Source organism: Haplochromis burtoni, unplaced genomic scaffold, assembly GCF_018398535.1.
Source record: "Haplochromis burtoni strain Fernald_Lab_line unplaced genomic scaffold, NCSU_Asbu1 Contig_1, whole genome shotgun sequence".
NCBI lineage: Eukaryota > Metazoa > Chordata > Actinopteri > Cichliformes > Cichlidae > Haplochromis > Haplochromis burtoni.
Genome location: NW_024582362.1, coordinates 2,445,603 through 2,463,331, shown reverse-complemented (window position 1 = coordinate 2,463,331; position 17,729 = coordinate 2,445,603). Strand labels below are relative to the sequence as shown.

The 17,729-nt window shown below is 44.2% G+C and overlaps 1 protein-coding gene across 10 annotated transcripts in view; it reads left to right on the top strand.

The window, feature by feature from the left end:
- atp8a2 (ATPase phospholipid transporting 8A2) overlaps positions 1-17,671 on the top strand; it is a 49,136-nt gene extending 31,465 nt beyond the window's left edge. For all 10 annotated transcript variants that reach the window (XM_042222175.1, XM_042222110.1, XM_042222157.1 and 7 more), the window contains 12 exons: positions 2,993-3,176; positions 4,394-4,504; positions 5,826-5,900; positions 6,264-6,386; positions 6,837-6,915; positions 6,990-7,051; positions 7,523-7,579; positions 8,970-9,077; positions 10,719-10,807; positions 10,984-11,088; positions 14,873-14,964; positions 16,166-17,671. In XM_042222175.1, coding sequence (XP_042078109.1) covers positions 2,993-3,176; positions 4,394-4,504; positions 5,826-5,900; positions 6,264-6,386; positions 6,837-6,915; positions 6,990-7,051; positions 7,523-7,579; positions 8,970-9,077; positions 10,719-10,807; positions 10,984-11,088; positions 14,873-14,964; positions 16,166-16,260 — 1,180 coding nt within the window. In that variant the 3' untranslated portion in view covers positions 16,261-17,671. The remainder of the gene's footprint in view (positions 1-2,992; positions 3,177-4,393; positions 4,505-5,825; positions 5,901-6,263; positions 6,387-6,836; positions 6,916-6,989; positions 7,052-7,522; positions 7,580-8,969; positions 9,078-10,718; positions 10,808-10,983; positions 11,089-14,872; positions 14,965-16,165) is intronic.
- The last annotated feature ends 58 nt before the right edge of the window (positions 17,672-17,729 follow it).

The following is a 17,729-nucleotide window of genomic DNA, read 5'->3' as shown; positions in this document are numbered from 1 at the left end:
AGTAGCTCTCTTTGAGGTTTCCCCCCTCAAATGTCCTGTGGTGCAGGGTGTGAGGCGTGTGTGTGCGCTGGTCTGATTTTTGCTTCATAAGCATGCCAAGCAGACCTCCCGGTTCTGTGATTCCAGCTCGACTGGGACATGCTCTTTACATATTCACAGAGGACAGACCGTCTTTATGACCTGCAGACCTCAGCCGGATGCGTGCATGCACGCGCACGTAATTTCATTTTCCCATACCCTTATAAAAGCATCATATTTTGCTCTGCTTCCATGTGATGGCTCATACAGCTGCACATAACTTCATTTTTCTAATATGATTACTGCAGCACTGATGAATGAGGTGGTGAGTCACTGCTTGTGCTGAGCTCCCAGGAGTTAGGCCTGTTCGTACCATACAAACAGTCATTGTGAGGGTGACTCCTCCTCTTTCTAGGAAAAGTATTGGGCACACTTTTAAGTCCAGTGTTGATTCTCAAATTCCCATCACCTAATGCATCACAGAGGCTCAGGTAATAACTATAATCAGTGAAATGTAATATAAATATTTAATAACTGGATTTGGACTAATCTCTTGTAATGCAGCCAGTAGCTACTTTCTGCTGCCTGATAACTCTCAAAGCCACTTTTTAACTCCAAGTGAGGATGATTTATTGGATGAATCTGTACTTAAAAAGTGCCACATTTTTTCTAAAAAACACAAACATCCTGTCTTAAGATGCTGTACGATGTTTTTGTTTCATACTGTACTGTAGGGAGTGGCTTTAATCCCAGCCCCAGTATCACTTTTCTCCCACGTCTCGTCCTTTGGAGACATATTTGCTTTCACCGTACGACATGCAGGTAGTAATGACAAGACTCGTGTAAGCAGCGTGCATGTGAACGGCACGCAGTGGGAATGCCTCCTCATACGAAGCAGGTTTTGCAAACAGAAGACAAATTCAGTCTTAGCTGCTGTGTCCAGAATGCAAGCACTGAAAATGTAAACAGTGTGTGTGTGGGGCTGGATTGCTTTCCCACACAATCTCCGTCTAAGCTCGCCAGCCATGAGGCACGCTCTGTCCCTCGTTACACCGTCTTGCTAGTATTGAATTCTTTAAATGGCCCAGAAAAAAGAAACTCCTCTTACATATCTAAATGCATAATTCACCACGTGTATTAAGTCCTGGCATAACCAGTACCCCACCAGAAACGAAGGAATATCGTATTTCTCTGACTTTAAACAGGAAAACTGCATCAGAACAGCAGCTGAATATATTTATAAAACTGAACTCTTACTTGTGTTTTTCTTAGAATATCCCCCTTTAAATTAGCTAAAGATAATAATTTCCTCTAAACATTCTAATAATCACGTTCTAATAGAAATCTTTAGGCTTATTATACAGCATCCATCATTCACCCTCATCACCACTTTTTTTCCACATTTAAGTGCTTTTTCTATCTGACATTCGCACACATTCATACTACACATAACATAAATACTTTATTGACCCCTGCAAGGGTAATTACTCTGCTACAGCAGCAGGTTAAAGAGTAACAGTAGTCTACAATAAAAAACCGACACAGTTAAAGTAAAAGTGACACAGGCGGATAGTAAGAGCCTGAAACTGAGAGAAATACAACATTTGATATGTAGAACGGTGATTAAATTTATTTTATTAAAATAAAATGATGTTAAGTTAAAGTAAAAAAAAGAAGAGTGAGACTGTAAAAGAGAGTAGTGCAAATTGCAGTAATAAATAATATGTGCGCTATAAATCTGAGAAACAGCTGCAAGAAGGTTTAATACAGAAATATATGTGTGTGGAATCGAATGCCCGACAAGTGTGCTCACCTGTCACAGAAAGAGGAGTTATTGTACAGTTTCACAGAACTGCAGGAATGATTTCCTGAGGCGTTGTTTCGGCAGCTGTGCTGAATAAAGTCTGAGGGAGAAGGAGCTCTGCTGCCTGGAGCGGGTGAGGTAGACTGTCCATGATGGAGAGCAGTTTGTTCAGCGACCTCCTGTCCGTCACTCACTCAAAGGCCTCCTGATTCTAGAAACTGATGTTCCCAGCCTTGTGAATGAATTTGTTGATCCTGCTGGCACCGATGCTACCGCAGACTGGTAGAAGATCTCCCAACATCTTTCTTCACACATTAATAGATCTGAGCTTTGTCAGTATCCTCATCTTCTTCAGCGGGTTAAATTCACATGCTAGTTTGTGCTTTCTGATTTAAAGCGTTCACAGTTTCTTTCACTGGTAGGGAAAACAAATGATTACTAGGGGTAAAAACAAAACAAAAAAAAAACCCCATCAGATCCCAAAGTTTTTTATTAAAGCCAAACAGAAATCCAGCACAACAGAAGGAAAATTAGCCACGGCCCTGGATGGGGCTTCTTCTTATTTGTCTGCAGATGAATTACACGGCACCATAAAATTTGACAAAATATACCCATCTCTTTAGCAAATGCAGCATGACACTTATCCACTCTCTGTGGCCCTGAGGGAGGCGTCTGTAATCGGATCTCTGCACGTCTCCATTGTCACTGAGGAGACAGAACCGGTTGTAGACTGAGGATCAGTGATACAGGTCAAGAGGGTGGAGTACTGCTGGAAGCTCCCTGCACACACACACACGCACACACACCTGCACACACACACTTTAGAGCACTTTGCAGTGCTGTGTTTACTGCACTTTAACAGGTATTAGGAAACAATGATTCACTGTGGTGCTAATAAGATGTGGGGTAACTTGCTTTTGATCTGTTTATACAAATGTGCACTTACGTGTGTGTGTGTGTGTGTGTGTGTGTTTCAGCCTCTCATCCATCTCTTTCTTCTTCCCTTCCAACTGTTTCCCAACCTGTGCTTCCCAGGCTTTATTCTTCTTACGCAGTGGCTCGCTTCTTTGCTTTCTCCTCAAAACACACTTTAATCTTTCCATCGCCCTGCCTCCAGTTTCCTCCAACACATTTAATATCGCCTCTTTTTTTTTCTTGTTGCGTCTGCAGGGTGTCTCCGCTGCAGAAGTCTGAGATCGTGGATATGGTGAAGAAACACGTGAAAGCCATCACGCTGGCGATCGGCGACGGTGCGAACGACGTGGGGATGATTCAGACGGCTCACGTTGGAGTGGGGATCAGCGGCAACGAGGGCATGCAGGCCACCAACTCCTCCGACTACTCCATCGCACAGGTGGGTACAAACGTAGCGCGGAGACAAACAGACGTGCACGGTTAGGTTCTTATGAAAATGTTTACAGGCTTTACTCGAACACAGATAAGGAAGGGACGCTCGTTCGGCTTGAAACCCCTGCAAAGGGACAGGCACTGACTGCTGACCCGCTCACCGTTCAGGTCGTGTTGATCTTTAACCTTCCCTCAGGGGACAGCTGACTTACACGGATCTGTGTAGGATCATGTTATCGATCCGAACGCTGCTCATCACAAACATCTGCGTCCTAAAATAAAACCTAGTCAAACTATGAGCTGAAATTCCTCTTTTTTTCTGTTTTTGATGCTTTTTCATCTCAGAGAAGGTTTCATTGTCCACTTGTATGCACATTGTTTAGCCCCGTAAAGTTTTATTTGTATCATATTTGCTACATACAACATTTTATTTATTTATTGTGCAATTCATGTAAGTTTTTCATGGAGGAAAAAAAATCACTGTTGATGTCGCAGTCTTAAAACCTTACAAAAACTCTAAAGGAATGCTAGAGGAAGGCATAATTATCTGTTATTATACTTTTAATTATTTGCTTAAAATTGTCAAGAAGGAGTTGAAGCTATGGAGGGTAGTTCAGTTTTAAGGGATTGTGAAAATAGCTCTCATGGTCGGTGTGATTGCTCTAAAAGTTGCACTTATATTCATTTGAAATTGGACCCTTTTGTGTTGATATTTTGTAGCGTATGATCTGGATCTGGTTCTGTTCACCCACTCGTACTTTACTGCGATTGTTTATGCCAGCAGCTGTTACAATAAGTGCCACCCTCCTGGCTAAGAGAGAGCTTTAATCTCAGTGAGACTTTAACCTGCATAAATTCAGGCTTTCCTAGATATAATTCCCCAAATCTCTCTTTTGTGTAAATAAAACCTGAGTTATGTGTATCCATTGTTCCCTTTGAAGGATGAAAAAAATCTCTCTCTGTGTCCTAGTTACTCTGGAGTCTTCTTTGTATCTGTATCTCTCACACAGACACATTCTGCCACTTTCACTGTCTGCGTTGCCTGTCTCTTTGCTTATCTTTATCAGCAGGCCTCCTCTTGCCTCAGCTTTCCCTTCTCCCGGTCGCATTCTTGATACATACCCTGTGCTCCATTACTGCCTCAAGTTTTTGCTTTCCAGCCTTTTGTTTTCCCTCCGAGTGATTGACCAAGTGTCTGTCTTTGTCTCCTCTCTGATTCGGTAGTTCTCCTACTTGGAGAAGCTTCTGCTGGTCCACGGGGCGTGGAGCTATAACCGCGTCACAAAGTGCATCCTCTACTGTTTCTACAAGAATGTGGTCCTCTACATAATAGAGGTAAGAGCGTCGCCACCACACCCTGTCTCTTTTACGCACACACAGTTACATTAACAGAGACATTTTGCAGCTGTTTGTCGACACGGCTGACAGTGATGGACGAGGTGCCCTTCTGGTGTCTGCTTTCTATCCTGCTTGCATTTGCGAACACACACAAACACACACAAACACACACACTTAAAAAACTGTGTAGCACTGACGAGACCTTGGCTCCAAAGGTCGACTGTTGTCTCTCTGTGTGTGTACTTGTATTGCTCATGAAGTTGGGACACGTATCTATTTACACAGTCACATAGCTGGGGCCTCAGGGCCTTTTGAGGACAGAAAATCCTAATAAATCATTAAATTTCACAAGGAAGACTTGGTTTAAGGGTTGAAAGGTGTAGTTGTTGTTATAGTAAAAGTCTTAAGGAAATGAACTTAAATCAGTTTGTTGTCATCAGAAGTGAAACATGACTGCGTTTGCGTGTGAGTGATGAAGGGGCTGCTATGAGGGGTATTTGACAGCTGTGCTCTCTCCAACCCCTCTTACCCCTCTGTCTGACATTAAGGATGCCAGCAGGTGCAGGTCCTCATGTAGCCCACGGTCCCACTCACACCACCACTCTGTGTGTGCGTTTGTGTGTTTCCACAATTATCTCACATAGCTGGCTTCCAGCAGAGCTCTTTAGGCCAAAGGTTATAGACTGTCTCTGTCCACTTAGTGGAGACAGCAGAGGGGGATGGTGCGCACATGCGTGTGCGTGTGTGTGTGTGTGTGTGTGTGTGTGTGTGTGTGTGTGTGTGTGTGTGTGTGTGTGTGTGTGTATAAGAGAGAGGTTTTTGTGTATCAGGCCTCACCCTTAGGCTGTATTCTCCACTGTATGCCCCAGGAATGCCACAACTCCCACCAGCGGCCCCAAACATTTTCTTTATCTGTCCACAGATCTGCCTGTGTCTGCTGTCGGTGTGTGTGTGTGTGTGTGTGTGTGTGTGTGTGTGTATTAAAGAGCTAATGAGGGTTTACCCGAGGCGCATTCAGTTACAGTGTTTCGGTGAATTAGCTGAAATTGATTTTGAGGTCCAGACAAAACCGGCATTAAGAGGGGGTTTTAATGCTTGTTAGCGGCAAAGCAAGTTTAACTGTTGTACGAGGATTTTTATTATATACATATAAAAACATACTGTTGCCATCTGAATAATTAAGTCTTTAAAAAGGACGTTTTTCTAACACCACTACCTCATTTTGTCATTTTCCCCCTGCTGCTTTCACTGTGAGGACCTCCCTAAGGCAGTTTTACCCTTCACTATTGTTCCTCTCATCCCTCTCTTTGTGTCCCAGCTCTGGTTTGCCTTTGTGAACGGGTTCTCTGGCCAGATCCTCTTTGAACGCTGGTGCATAGGCCTCTACAACGTGGTGAGTATCCACCCTTCACTATCTGACAATTTTCCATTACCCCACTCACCCTCCTTCGCTGTTACACTTTCCACTTGCTGGATATCGATTGTTATCTTTCACTCTATCTCTCAGTATGAGTAGCACTCTGCTTTGTCTTCTCCTCACAGCTCTTTTGGTTTGAAAGTGTATGCATGTGTTCTGGTGACTGCGAATTGCTTCAGGGGAAATGCAGAGCACTTTTACTTACAAAGCAGGTGTTGTGTGCAGAGGTGAAGCCGTTTTGATGCTCATAGTCTGATATAAATAAAGAACATGTGCAGGCACTGTATTTGTCATTAAGCGTTTTAAAGGCTGCGCATGTGTGACCTCTGTGTGCTGCAGATATTTACCGCTCTGCCTCCGTTCACTCTGGGGATATTTGACCGGCCGTGCAGCCAGCAGAACATGCTCCGCTTCCCGCAGCTCTACCGAATAACCCAGAATGCCGAGGGCTTCAACACCAAAGTACGTGCGCAGATGTTCGCAGACACACACGCACATTTAGATCTGTCCTTTTGGCTTCAGGATTCGATGAGTGATGCCAGCTGTTTGTTTGGGACTTTGGCAAGTAAACAAGGGGGGGGGCTATGGAGTCTGGGATGTTTCCATTGCAAACCATAATGAGATTCATAATGCGAGAATAAGGAAGTCTTTCATTTTACAGGGTACACCAGCAGCTTAACCTACTCTGTGTGCGTGTGTGTGTGTACCAGAGCTCACTTTTGATGGCACTAGAACAGTGGGAGTTGTGTGCTCTTGTGAGGAATTGCTGTTTTTGTATGTTTTTGTGTGTTTAGAAGTTTAGGGGGATGGAGCATTTATGTGTTTTGGCATTAATTTATACTGACTTGTTTTCCACTGTCCCTCTCCTCCACCTCCACCTCCTCTCTTTCTGTGTCCTTCTCCTTCTTTCAGGTGTTCTGGGGACACTGCATCAATGCACTGATTCATTCAATTATTCTCTTTTGGTTTCCACTCAAAATGTTAGAGCACGGTAAGTAAGCCTGCCCAGATCATCCTTCTGCAAGCAATGAGTTTGGTTTGCTGACACTCGCATGCTCTCCGCAGACTCTCCCTTCAGTAACGGTCAGGGAAACGACTACCTGTTTGCAGGAAACATGGTCTACACAGTAAGTGTCGTACTGGAAATTTATACGTGTCTGCTTTTGTTTTGATTTCTGCTTTTTGGCGCAGATTTGTGCTTTTTTTTTCACCTGCACAGTGTTTGTGTACACAGCACAGTGTTGCTGCTTCCTCAGAGCCCTTATGAGTCTCCAGTCAATCTAGTCCCGTCTAGCCAGCCTGACTCCCCCTGACATTCGTCCGTCTATTTTCTCTTTTCGCTTCGGCGTCACACACTCTCTATCATTTTACTCCCTTGGAGTCTCATGTGGATGTCGGTGGTGTTTATTTGTTGTGTGTGTGTGTGTGGACTGCGAGGGATTGTGGGACTCCAGAGTATTTTAACAGACATTGCTGAGTTTACTGTATAACATTATTGTTTATTATCTCCACAGTCGCCAGTCAACTAATCCTGTTTCTGTTTTTTTTATTTGCCCACCCGCTTCTCTGTGCGTGTGTGTGTGTGTGTGTGCGTGCAGTATGTGGTCGTTACAGTGTGTCTGAAAGCTGGAATGGAGACCACAGCTTGGACCAGGGTAGGAGCATTAACACACTCTTAATACACCACACAACATGTGCTGTATTTTACTCCAGTGTTGACAAATAAAGGGGAGGGTTGGGGTAGGGTGGGGTACTCTGTGAGCCTTTCAGTGTAAGTTTTCCATACGACCTGGTCTAAATGCTTCATAGTCAGTAAAAGCATGGCAGAAGATGTGGTCTACCTTGATGTTGTGGTGGAGGTTTCTCAAACTGCAGTTGCTTGCACCTTTTCTTCCAACTAGTTCCTCTGCAGCTTTTTCCTTTACTCGGTTTTTCAGATGTAGCCGTTTAAAAAAAACAAACAAAAAGGTCTGGAAAGTGCCAGATCTTGACAAAGAAATCACTACTAAGCATTCAACTCAAGCAGAGATACTTAACTGCGGAGCAGCTGCAAGAACAGCCAAATGTGCTTGAAGACGTTCAGCTTGTAAGCAACAAATGGAGCTCAGGCCGTGCATAGTGAGGCGTACAGATATTAAAAAGTTCATCAGAAATCTGATACATGATGCATACCTGAAAGATGCATTATGCCTTTCAGTTGATCCGTCTACTGAAGCCTCATCAGAAGCGGTCTCAGTGGAAGCGTGGCTGTCGAGCAATTCTTAGCTGGAATACCAATGAAATACGGCAGTGATGATGCAAAACAAAGTAAGGTCTTGCCATTCGTGAGACATTAACTGATTTACTTCACAGGTCACTGACAGGCAGGATGGTGAAAGGGACTGATAATAGTCGTGTTAACGTGATTTAAAAAAATAATCCTGCTGTTGATCGTCAAAATATACCAGCTGTCATAAGAAAATGCAGCAGCTCGTGACATTACACAACAGTATTCTACACAGGCAAAACTTGGAGAAGACTGTTCCTGAACTCTGCCTTAGTAAATAGACATAAAACAAAGGAAAGAAACAAGTGGGCTTAAAGAGGGGAAATTCTGAAAAAAGACATAGAGAAAGCTGAGCATGTGGCTTCAACTTTCAGTTCTAAAATAACAGAAGCCAAAGTGGAGATGGAGTTTAGGATAACAGCAGCTCCAGCCATGACAGCCACATCGTTTGCTTTCTTTTTTTCCTCGTTTTCCTGTGGTTGGAGAGGAAGGAGAGACTGACAGGATGGACAGAAAGGGACTGACACCTCTGTCCATTCAGCTGTCCGCACAACAGTGTGGCGGTAATGAAGCCCGGGTCCCACTGGAATTCACACAGAGTCCCCTTACAGTGGATCACACACAGGGAAAGGAGGGAGGGGAAGGTTGTCTATATTGGGATGAGCTGTATATAAAGCATTTGACCTCATGCTGTCTCTCTTTTCTCTCTCTTAATCTCTCCTTAACTCCCTCTCGCCGTCCTTCTTTCTTCTCTCTATCTCCCCGTCTCTCTATTGTAGTTCTCCCACCTGGCGGTATGGGGAAGCATGGTGCTCTGGATCGTCTTCTTCGGTGTCTACTCCGCCATCTGGCCCACCATCCCTATTGCTCCTGACATGCTGGGCCAGGCAAGTCTCTCGCCATAAACACGCGTCATTCATTTTTATAACAAGGTGCAATGGTGGAGGTTAGAAAAAGGCCCTTCCTACTACATCTCTTCTCTGCAAAATCACCTGCCCCTCCCTTCCGTTTTGGTTGCTGTTACATGGCGCCTAAAAGACTCACCTCTTGGGTGTTCCACGGCGACACTGCTGGAGCCCCCCTGGCTTCCCACACCTGCTGCATGTCACCCGAGCTCCAGTCTTTTACTGCCCTCTGTGGAGGTGTTGACTCAACAGGGTGGGCTGCTGCCGCTGCTGGTGGTGGTGATGAGGGTCCAGTGGGGGGTGATGTGATGTGTGGGACCCCTTAATTAAGAGACTCATTTTAGAGTCTGGGCATGAAGGCATGGGTGAGATGAGGTGCCCCGCTGAGTGGCAGGGGAAGGGAATAGAGACTTCCCAACTCCCCGCAGCCCATTAATTCAATTTGTGTCAGAAATCAGGAATGCGGTCAAATATCTCTGCAGCTGCTCAGCCTAACTGGGGAATGGTCAAAGACAGCCCCCCCACCCAACTGCACTATTGCCTCTCTTATTTCCCTCGCTCGCTCTATCTATATTTCGATCTGTCCATGTGGGACACAGGATGAGAAAAAGAGTTGTGTACGTCTGCTCAGAATAGCTACGTGTGACATGTGTGTCCAGATCCATGTAGCGGCTCAGACCAACAGTCTGTTTCTATGGATATAACAAAGCAGAGAAATTCATGTTTTCATGCCTGCATCCTCGCCGTCCACAGAGATTATGTGATATACTGTGAGTCTTTGTGTGGAGGCATTTGTCACAGACAGAAACGCTGATTATGTGTGAGTCCATTTGGATCGTCCGTGCCTTGGTTGGGATTCCAGCTGCTCTCTGATTCATTTTCCCAGTTTATCATCTTTCTGTGGGAACCTTACAAATGCAAAAACAAGACGCGGGAAACATGTGATACGGGCAATAAAGTATTCAAAGCTAAAGAGGACACGGTGCATGCGATTTTGACACCTAGAGACAAAGACGTGCAAAGCAAAACACAAGCTCGTGCAGTGAGATAACCGAAGCGGAGAGAAACTGCAGGGATTTACCAAAACGAGTGAGGACAGGCAACAAACGATGCAGTCACTAATAATGAAAGGAAGTTGTGAAAGAGTGAGATTGGAGGGAATCAGAGGAGTAAGAGTTGTGTGGGAGTAAGTATCAGAGAGACATACAGGCTGACAAATGGAGACAGTAGTCAGATGCGTGATTAATCCTGGGAGACAGAGTAAGAAGGGAGGCAAAGGTCACTTAGGGTGGACTGGATAGACAGGTAGTGGGTGGAGGGGTGGGACGCCAGCATCTCTGCCACGTTCACACAGCTTCTGTGATGTTGTTTGAGTTGTAGTTAAAAGCGGTGAGAAAGCTGTTAAATATTTCTGCCTAACATTCGAGATGTTCAACTTTGGCTAACTCCCTTTATGCTCTTTATGACTTTTGAGTCACATTTCCTCCAGCCGTTACCGTATGCGTCCTTCCCCCCTCTCCTCCACCTCCACCCGTGTGCTCGCTGCTGAGAAAAATGACTTAATGCTCAACGTGGATTCATATATGAGTGGAAATTAATGGGCCCTGTGTGTTGTCACCTCAGGCTGGCAAGGTGATGCAGTGCTGGCACTTCTGGCTGGGCCTGGTCTTGGTGCCTGCTGCGTGTTTACTCAAAGACTTCGCTTGGACGGCGTAAGTAGTATCCGTTTAATATAAATACTTGGGGAATCCATACAGACGTTATTCAACTTAACTGAAGCGTTTACATAACCTGTACTGAGCACTTCTTACAATGAATTACACGTGTCTACGAGGTGAAACGCTCAGTTTCCTTCATTGGGCTGATGAGCTTTTTTTCTGCCGTGCAGCGCACGCCGCTCTGTGAGGAAGTCTCTTCTTGAGGAGGTGCAGGAGCTGGAGGCGCGGTCCGTTGACCCAGGCGCAGCTGTCCTTAGAGATGCCAGCAGCCGCAGGTATTGAAACGCTACAAAGCATCTTGGGATATCACATCACACATATACATCTTTTTATCATCAAGTAGATTTTTCAAAAATTTAATATGTCCTGTACTACCATGTCCCAAATGTCTGCAGTTTTAATAACGGCCTGCTAGTATCTTTATTATATTTTTTATGTGTGAAAATAAACTATTTCTGTCCCCCCTGTGGCAACGTCCACAGGGCTGAGGCCAAGGCTGAGGTCCCGTAGAGCCAGAACTGCTCACAGAGGTAGTTTCTGGGTTTGCACTGTCCCACTGTGTGACCTGTGACCTCAAATGACCTGTGTGCCCCATTGCAAGCTGCTTTGGAGTGACTCCTGCTTGTTTTCCATTAACCAAGTTCACATCTCCCTCTCTTTGTATCTTTTAATGTTGTATTGTTCTCACGTTTTTTTCCTCTCCTTATTTCTTTAAATGCGATCGTTCTTTTTCTTCATAGGTGGACCAATTTAAACTGCTGTACTGATCTGGTGTGTTTAATGTTTGCCTGTAGCTTCAAAGGCTGTGACTTAGTGTTGTGCTCAGTATTGCATTAGAATAAAGATCTTTGGCTAATTTTGAGGGAAATTGTGCAAATTATAGATTCAGTACACGACCACTTTTCCAAAATCACTGGGATGCTGGTTAAAATGTAAATGAACTAACAAAAAGCAGGGAGTTGAAAATCATTTAAAGTCTGTATTTCACTGGAAACTGTAAAAATAACATCGAAACAGAGACATTTAAATATATTTGAATTTGATGCCAACAAAATGATTTATAAAAGTTTCAACATGAACAGTTTTCCATCACCTGACAGCATATATTGCTTCAAATGTTGCACACGTCATCCAGCATCACTGGGGGCTAAGCTACTAAGTTACCCAATCCATGTGCCTAATGCACCCTAATACCAACGTGAATGTTGATGTCCATGACTTCCAAAAAGAATTTAAGGTTTTGATTGGGCAAACCCAATGACAGCTTTCAACATCACTCAATTTAATCATGTTTATTTGTGTTTTATGGGTGACGGGGGGGTTGCATGTGGGGATGTAGTGACAAACTGTGCTCACCAATGACGGCTAAGAGGCCAAAGATCTCAGCCATTTAGATTTGGTTGCCAGTCTTGGATTGTCTAAATTATGAATGTTTTTTTTTGCACTGCACATGATTTCAATCCCCAACTTGAAGCTTTATTCTTACCTGTATGGACAAAAGTATTGGGCCAAACCTCTTAATCTTTAAATTTAGGTGTTTTCAGTCTAGCTGGATAAAATCAAACACCTCACCATGCAGGTTTGTTGTATTGGTTTCTTGAGCTTTTTCCTCCGACGCCCCTTTCATCCATTCTGGAGGTGCAGAGATTTTGAACCAAGAAGTAATTTTTTCCAGAAATGTCTGTGGTATTATTGCAAAGTGCAAGTGTTAAACTACAAGACTACAGAAAGTTACAGAGCATGGTTGCTGACTCCTGAGGTGCGTAAAAGTTGCCAACGCTCTGCTGACTCAATAACTGCCCTAAAAACCTCCTCTGGCTTTAACATCAGCACCAAAGCTGTGTGCTGGGAGCTTCATGGCATGGGCAGCTCGTGTAAGTGTCCCGGTACTTTTGTCCATGTAACGGTGTCTGTCCAATTAACCCTAGTCAGCTGTGAGATGTTCCCCTAACTGTAGGTGTTATTTTTAGCAAGTCCACAACTTTAACAGTCTAATGTTGCCCTTGTCTCATCTTTGTTGGAGTGTTATGCTGGAGACAATTTAGAAACAACCTTATATTTGTCCAAAAAAACCCCCCCAATATTTCTCCGTTCTAAGATATGGTATGTTGATTTTTTTTTATTAATTTGAAATAAATCAAACATAGTTCATATAATTACATTTGATACAGCATCCAAAGTATTTTGGAAAACCTAGTTTGTAGACGTTTAGTGATTTACTAGCTGTGGCACAAAGAGATTCAGGAAATTTCCATTTTGCTACTTTAGTTTAATGCCCCCAAACATCTCTGTAAGACACATCTGACTATATCTCCATATTTATTATTTGACGGCTATACTGTGGCTGCTAGCTTTTATTGTAAAAACTCACTATAAGCTTATAACATACAGTGCGGTGTTAGATGATAAAGAACAATACCAAGAGCAACACAAGTATTCTACTTTTACTTCATATTTGACAACTTAAATTAGAAGTTAAGTTTGCATAACGTATACTCACATGAGGAGTGTGAATACTTATCTCCCTGTGTTACAGTGAGTTCCACAGTTTTCTCATCTTATGAGGAGGTTGAGTTAAAGGTTTCACCAAGAGAAAGTACATTAGAGGTGGTTCTTGTTTCTTGAAGTGAGCAGAAGAAGTCTAAGGGGGGGGGGGTGTAAAACCACATTGCTCCTCTTGACCCTTAAACAGGGCTCCGTCCTTGACTGACCCTGCTTTTAAACGCCGGGAGGCAGGAACACATCCTTGAGTGCTTTCCATTCAGAATAAGAGAAGGAACGTAAGGGTGAGCTGAGAAGCAATGGAGCAAAATGGAAAAGAGCACATCTGTGTTTGTAGTTTTTGGGGAGGGTAGGCATGGGAAAAGGTGGAAAGGTACAGTACGGGAGTGTCTCGGGGGGAAGAGTTCAAATAGCGTACAGCCTCGGGCCCTTTTGAATCAGAAAGTATCCACAGAGAAACTTCACGACAGAAGCGAGGACAGCTTAAGTCATACTGATGCACGAGCCGTTCATTTATTTGTCCAGCCACTGTTTAGTAATTTTATCGACCTCACAGTGCCGTCATCCTTGTAACAGACATTATTTTAACAGACATAACAGAAAGTCTTTGAGCAGGCTCGAGAGCTCTCTTTTTTTCACACCAGTGAAAGATTCCCAGCGGTCTTAGACAGTTATGAAAATTTCCTAACCGCTTGTTCCAAATGTTAGCCTTGGGAAGGCTGGGTCGACTCCATAATTACTCCACTGATCATCATCACCTCTGTGTACTCTAAGTGCAGGGAAAACCCTTGTGTGTGAATTTAATGCTCCACTGGCAGATAACTGCACAAAACGTATTCCTTCAAATAAATATGGCAGAAGTTAACTTCCCGAGGCGCCCCTTACGTTTACATTCGACGTCTGCACTTTATTGGCTGTAATAATGGCGATGACACGGGAGACAAATGTATGAATATATGTGTGTATGTATGCATTCGAGCCGGCCTGTGTTAGTGCGCAGTATCTGGAATGGGCTTGGTTATTTTTGGTCACCGGAGGAGAGGAGCCGTGACGGCGTGTGGTCTCAGAACAGAGGGTCCAGTCTTCTTCTTGGAATGGGGGGGAGAGTGGAGTGGAGTGGAGTGGAGTGGGGATGAGGAACAGTTTACTGTGGATGTCCTGTTACCCTGCAGGCAGTTTATGACTTACTGTTAAAGTGAATGTGAAAAGCAGTCGCTGTCTAATCCACCTCTAACAAACTTTCTGGTCCTAAATCTGCTGAGATTTTGTTTACTTATTGATCTGTGTGTTTCTATGTTACATCTAAACAAGTGCTTTGCTTTTCTGTTATGCTGCAGTGTTTTACTGAAGAGCAGCTAAGATTAAAATTCATAGTCATAGAAAAATTAGAGGCAAAGATCCTGAAAGTCTGTAGACTGGTTGTTAGTAAGGGTGTTATGTAGTTGTGGGAGTAGCAGAGATTCTCTCATTTGTATAATTATGTGTTATTATAGTGATTATGTTGTGCTGCTTTGGAGTAAATGTTCTTCCTTACCTTTCCCTCTTTTTATCTTGCAGTCTAAACGAACGGGCCCATCTGCTGACAAGAGTCTTTAGGAAAACACCTTCAAGTGTAGGACGCTCAAACTCTGTGCAGCAGACTGTGTCACGTGAGTGCTCTTTCCAATAAGAGATGCTATCATGTAAACCAAGTCTTGCTTTAATGCTCCAGTCACAGTAAGGCGAACGGTGGCTGGAGGCCAAAGTTATTGCGACTGTGCGCAACTGATTTGTGATCTTGTTGACTTTTGAAATGGTTCAAAGACAAAACAACCAGCTGCTGTCTTCAAAGCAACTTCAGTGCATCAAAATGGTGATAAAACACCAGTAAGACAGAGTCAGTCTGCTATCAGTTTACTGTTGATTGGGATCAAGGTGGCAATTATGTGCAACCTGTTTGCGATAATCCAGCAATTAACTGTGATAAAGAGCAAAAATTGCAAATCTGTTGCAAATCCTTGGCAAGGAAAGCTTTGTAATGGCTTAACGATTAAGTACTCACAAGATTAAGTACCAGCAAGAACCTCATAGATATAAAGCAGAAATTCCTCCAAAAATAGTGACAGAGTTGCTGCAGGATGCCTAAGTGCCATAACCCCTCAGCTACTTTTATATGCATTTATATATGCAAATAACCAGAAAACAAACAGCTAAGTTCCCTGTTGCAAACGAGTTGTGCTTATCAGTGCAAACAGCGATTGATTGCAACGTGTTGGCAACCTGTGTCTGTTTATTAATTAGATGGCAAATTAGATCGTGGTCAGTCTGAGTTGGTCTGCAATTGTTTGAAGACAGGTTTCCCGTACGATCACTGCAGCTCAGCAGTTAGAGCAGGTCATTCACTAATTCAAAGGTTGGATGCTTGGTCCTGTTGCTCCTGTTTGCATGCCAAAGATACTGAACAGAGTTGCTCTCTAATGTATGTGTTGGAGTTTGAATAGAAGATCACAGTGCTTGTGTAAATGGCTGAATGAATGTTGTATAAAGCACTGTGAGTGCTCCAGCAGAGTAGAAAAGTGCTATGTAACATACGTATTTGCACTGCAATCAAAAGTGGTAGCCCAGAGGGTGATGCATGCTCAGCCTCTGGGCTACCAGTTTATCACCAGCACTACTTGAGGTTGTTTTTAAATGCAAAAAAAAATCACAGGAAAAAAATCTCAATTTTTCCTAGTTGCAAGGAGTTTATGTGACTGAGCCATAAGACTGATAGAAGCCAACAGTCTCACTGTGTCATCTCTGTGTTCACAGTTTTGTTGTCACTCAGCACACAGGCTTAACAAGTAAGACTTCTCCTCTGTCTCTCTGCAGATGGCTATGCCTTCTCTCAGGAGGAGCATGGTGTGGTGTCTCAATCCCAGGTAGTGCGCTCTTATGACACCACCCGCCAGCGCCCCAGCCTCTAGCCCCATCCCGGATCAAAGCTTTGGCTCACTGAAGCAAGAATTTGTCAAGGTGACAGCGGAGATAGACTTAAGTGACACCCTCACGCCGGGTGACCGACCCCTGCTGTGGCCTTACTGGACAGTGACCTGACCCCTTGCCGGGGACGGAAGTCATGGTCAGGCATGGAGGCCGTCGCTGGCGCTTGGAGGACTGACTCGGGAGAAGGGACCAGGCCGGATATACGGACTAACCATTGTTATAACTCACAAAGGCTGCACAGGCATGAGCAATCATATCCATGCACAGACGTGACAAGTCAAACTCAGAGACTGCTACTCATATCTGTATATCCCTCAGACTGAGTTTGCTTTATGCCTACGTGTGTGCACGCAAGCGCGTGTGTGTGTGTGTGTGTGCGCGTTCCAGTGCGTCTCTATCTGCCTGTGCATGTGTGTCTGCACGCATTGGCGCTCCCGTGTTCGTGTGCATGCGTGTGTCGATCCATGTGCATTCGCATCCACGGTTCCCTCTCATTTCCCGTCTGTCATCACGCGCCGATGTGGAAGGGGACGTCAAAATAGTCGCACTCGCTCGCTCGCTCACACGCATACAGGCGCAAAGAATTCCTTAAAATTAGAGGGTGGGAAGCATATACCGAGGACCCGCCAGAGCCCTGCACCCCCAGCTACAGGCCCCCTCTCTCTCTCTCGTAACATCTCAGCATCGAGCCTCACTGCCAAACACCATAGAGATGCCACTGAGGCAGAACGCTCACCAAACCGGACCACAACCCTGCCACAGCCCCTCCTACCCCACTGAGACCTCCTCTTGCTTTAGCTCTCCCTTCATTCCTTCCTTATCTCTCCATCTCATAGCCGCTTTGCAGCCTCCGTGTCCCTCTCCTCCTTTTCACAAGTTTAAAGAAATCCATTTTGTTTTATTTTCTGACCTCTCCCGTGACTCCAGACGCCGCCCGTCTACCACCGTCAGCTGACGTGGAAGCAGCATGACTGGCATTAGCGCTTCCTCTTTTATTTCTGTTGCATTTCCACTCTTTACTGGACTGTTTCTTTCTCTCTGTCTCTCTCTCTTTTTTAAATTAAAGCAAACATCAATGTGTATTTGTTTCTATTTTTTTTCTCTTTTCATTAATGCCTGTTTCTTTTGTACTCATATGTGAAAACATGTCTTAGCGGGAGTATTTTACTTGAAGTTGCCCTAAAAGGCACCCAACCAGAAGGGATTTGATTGAGACGCTCGCATGGATCATGTGTTGTTGTTTTTTGTTTTTTTTTTCTAGCTTTGGGGTTTGTCTGAATGTAGAGTCCATTGTCTGTGAGCTCTGTGTTGAGGACACTCTGGTTCAGGAATGCAAAACTGAAAGGGGATGGGCGAGAGGGGTTGTCCTAATCATTAAATCTAATCAATCCATGGCCTGACTAAATGTCTTTGTGTTTTGGCTGCGCGTTGTGTGCTCTTGCAATCAAAG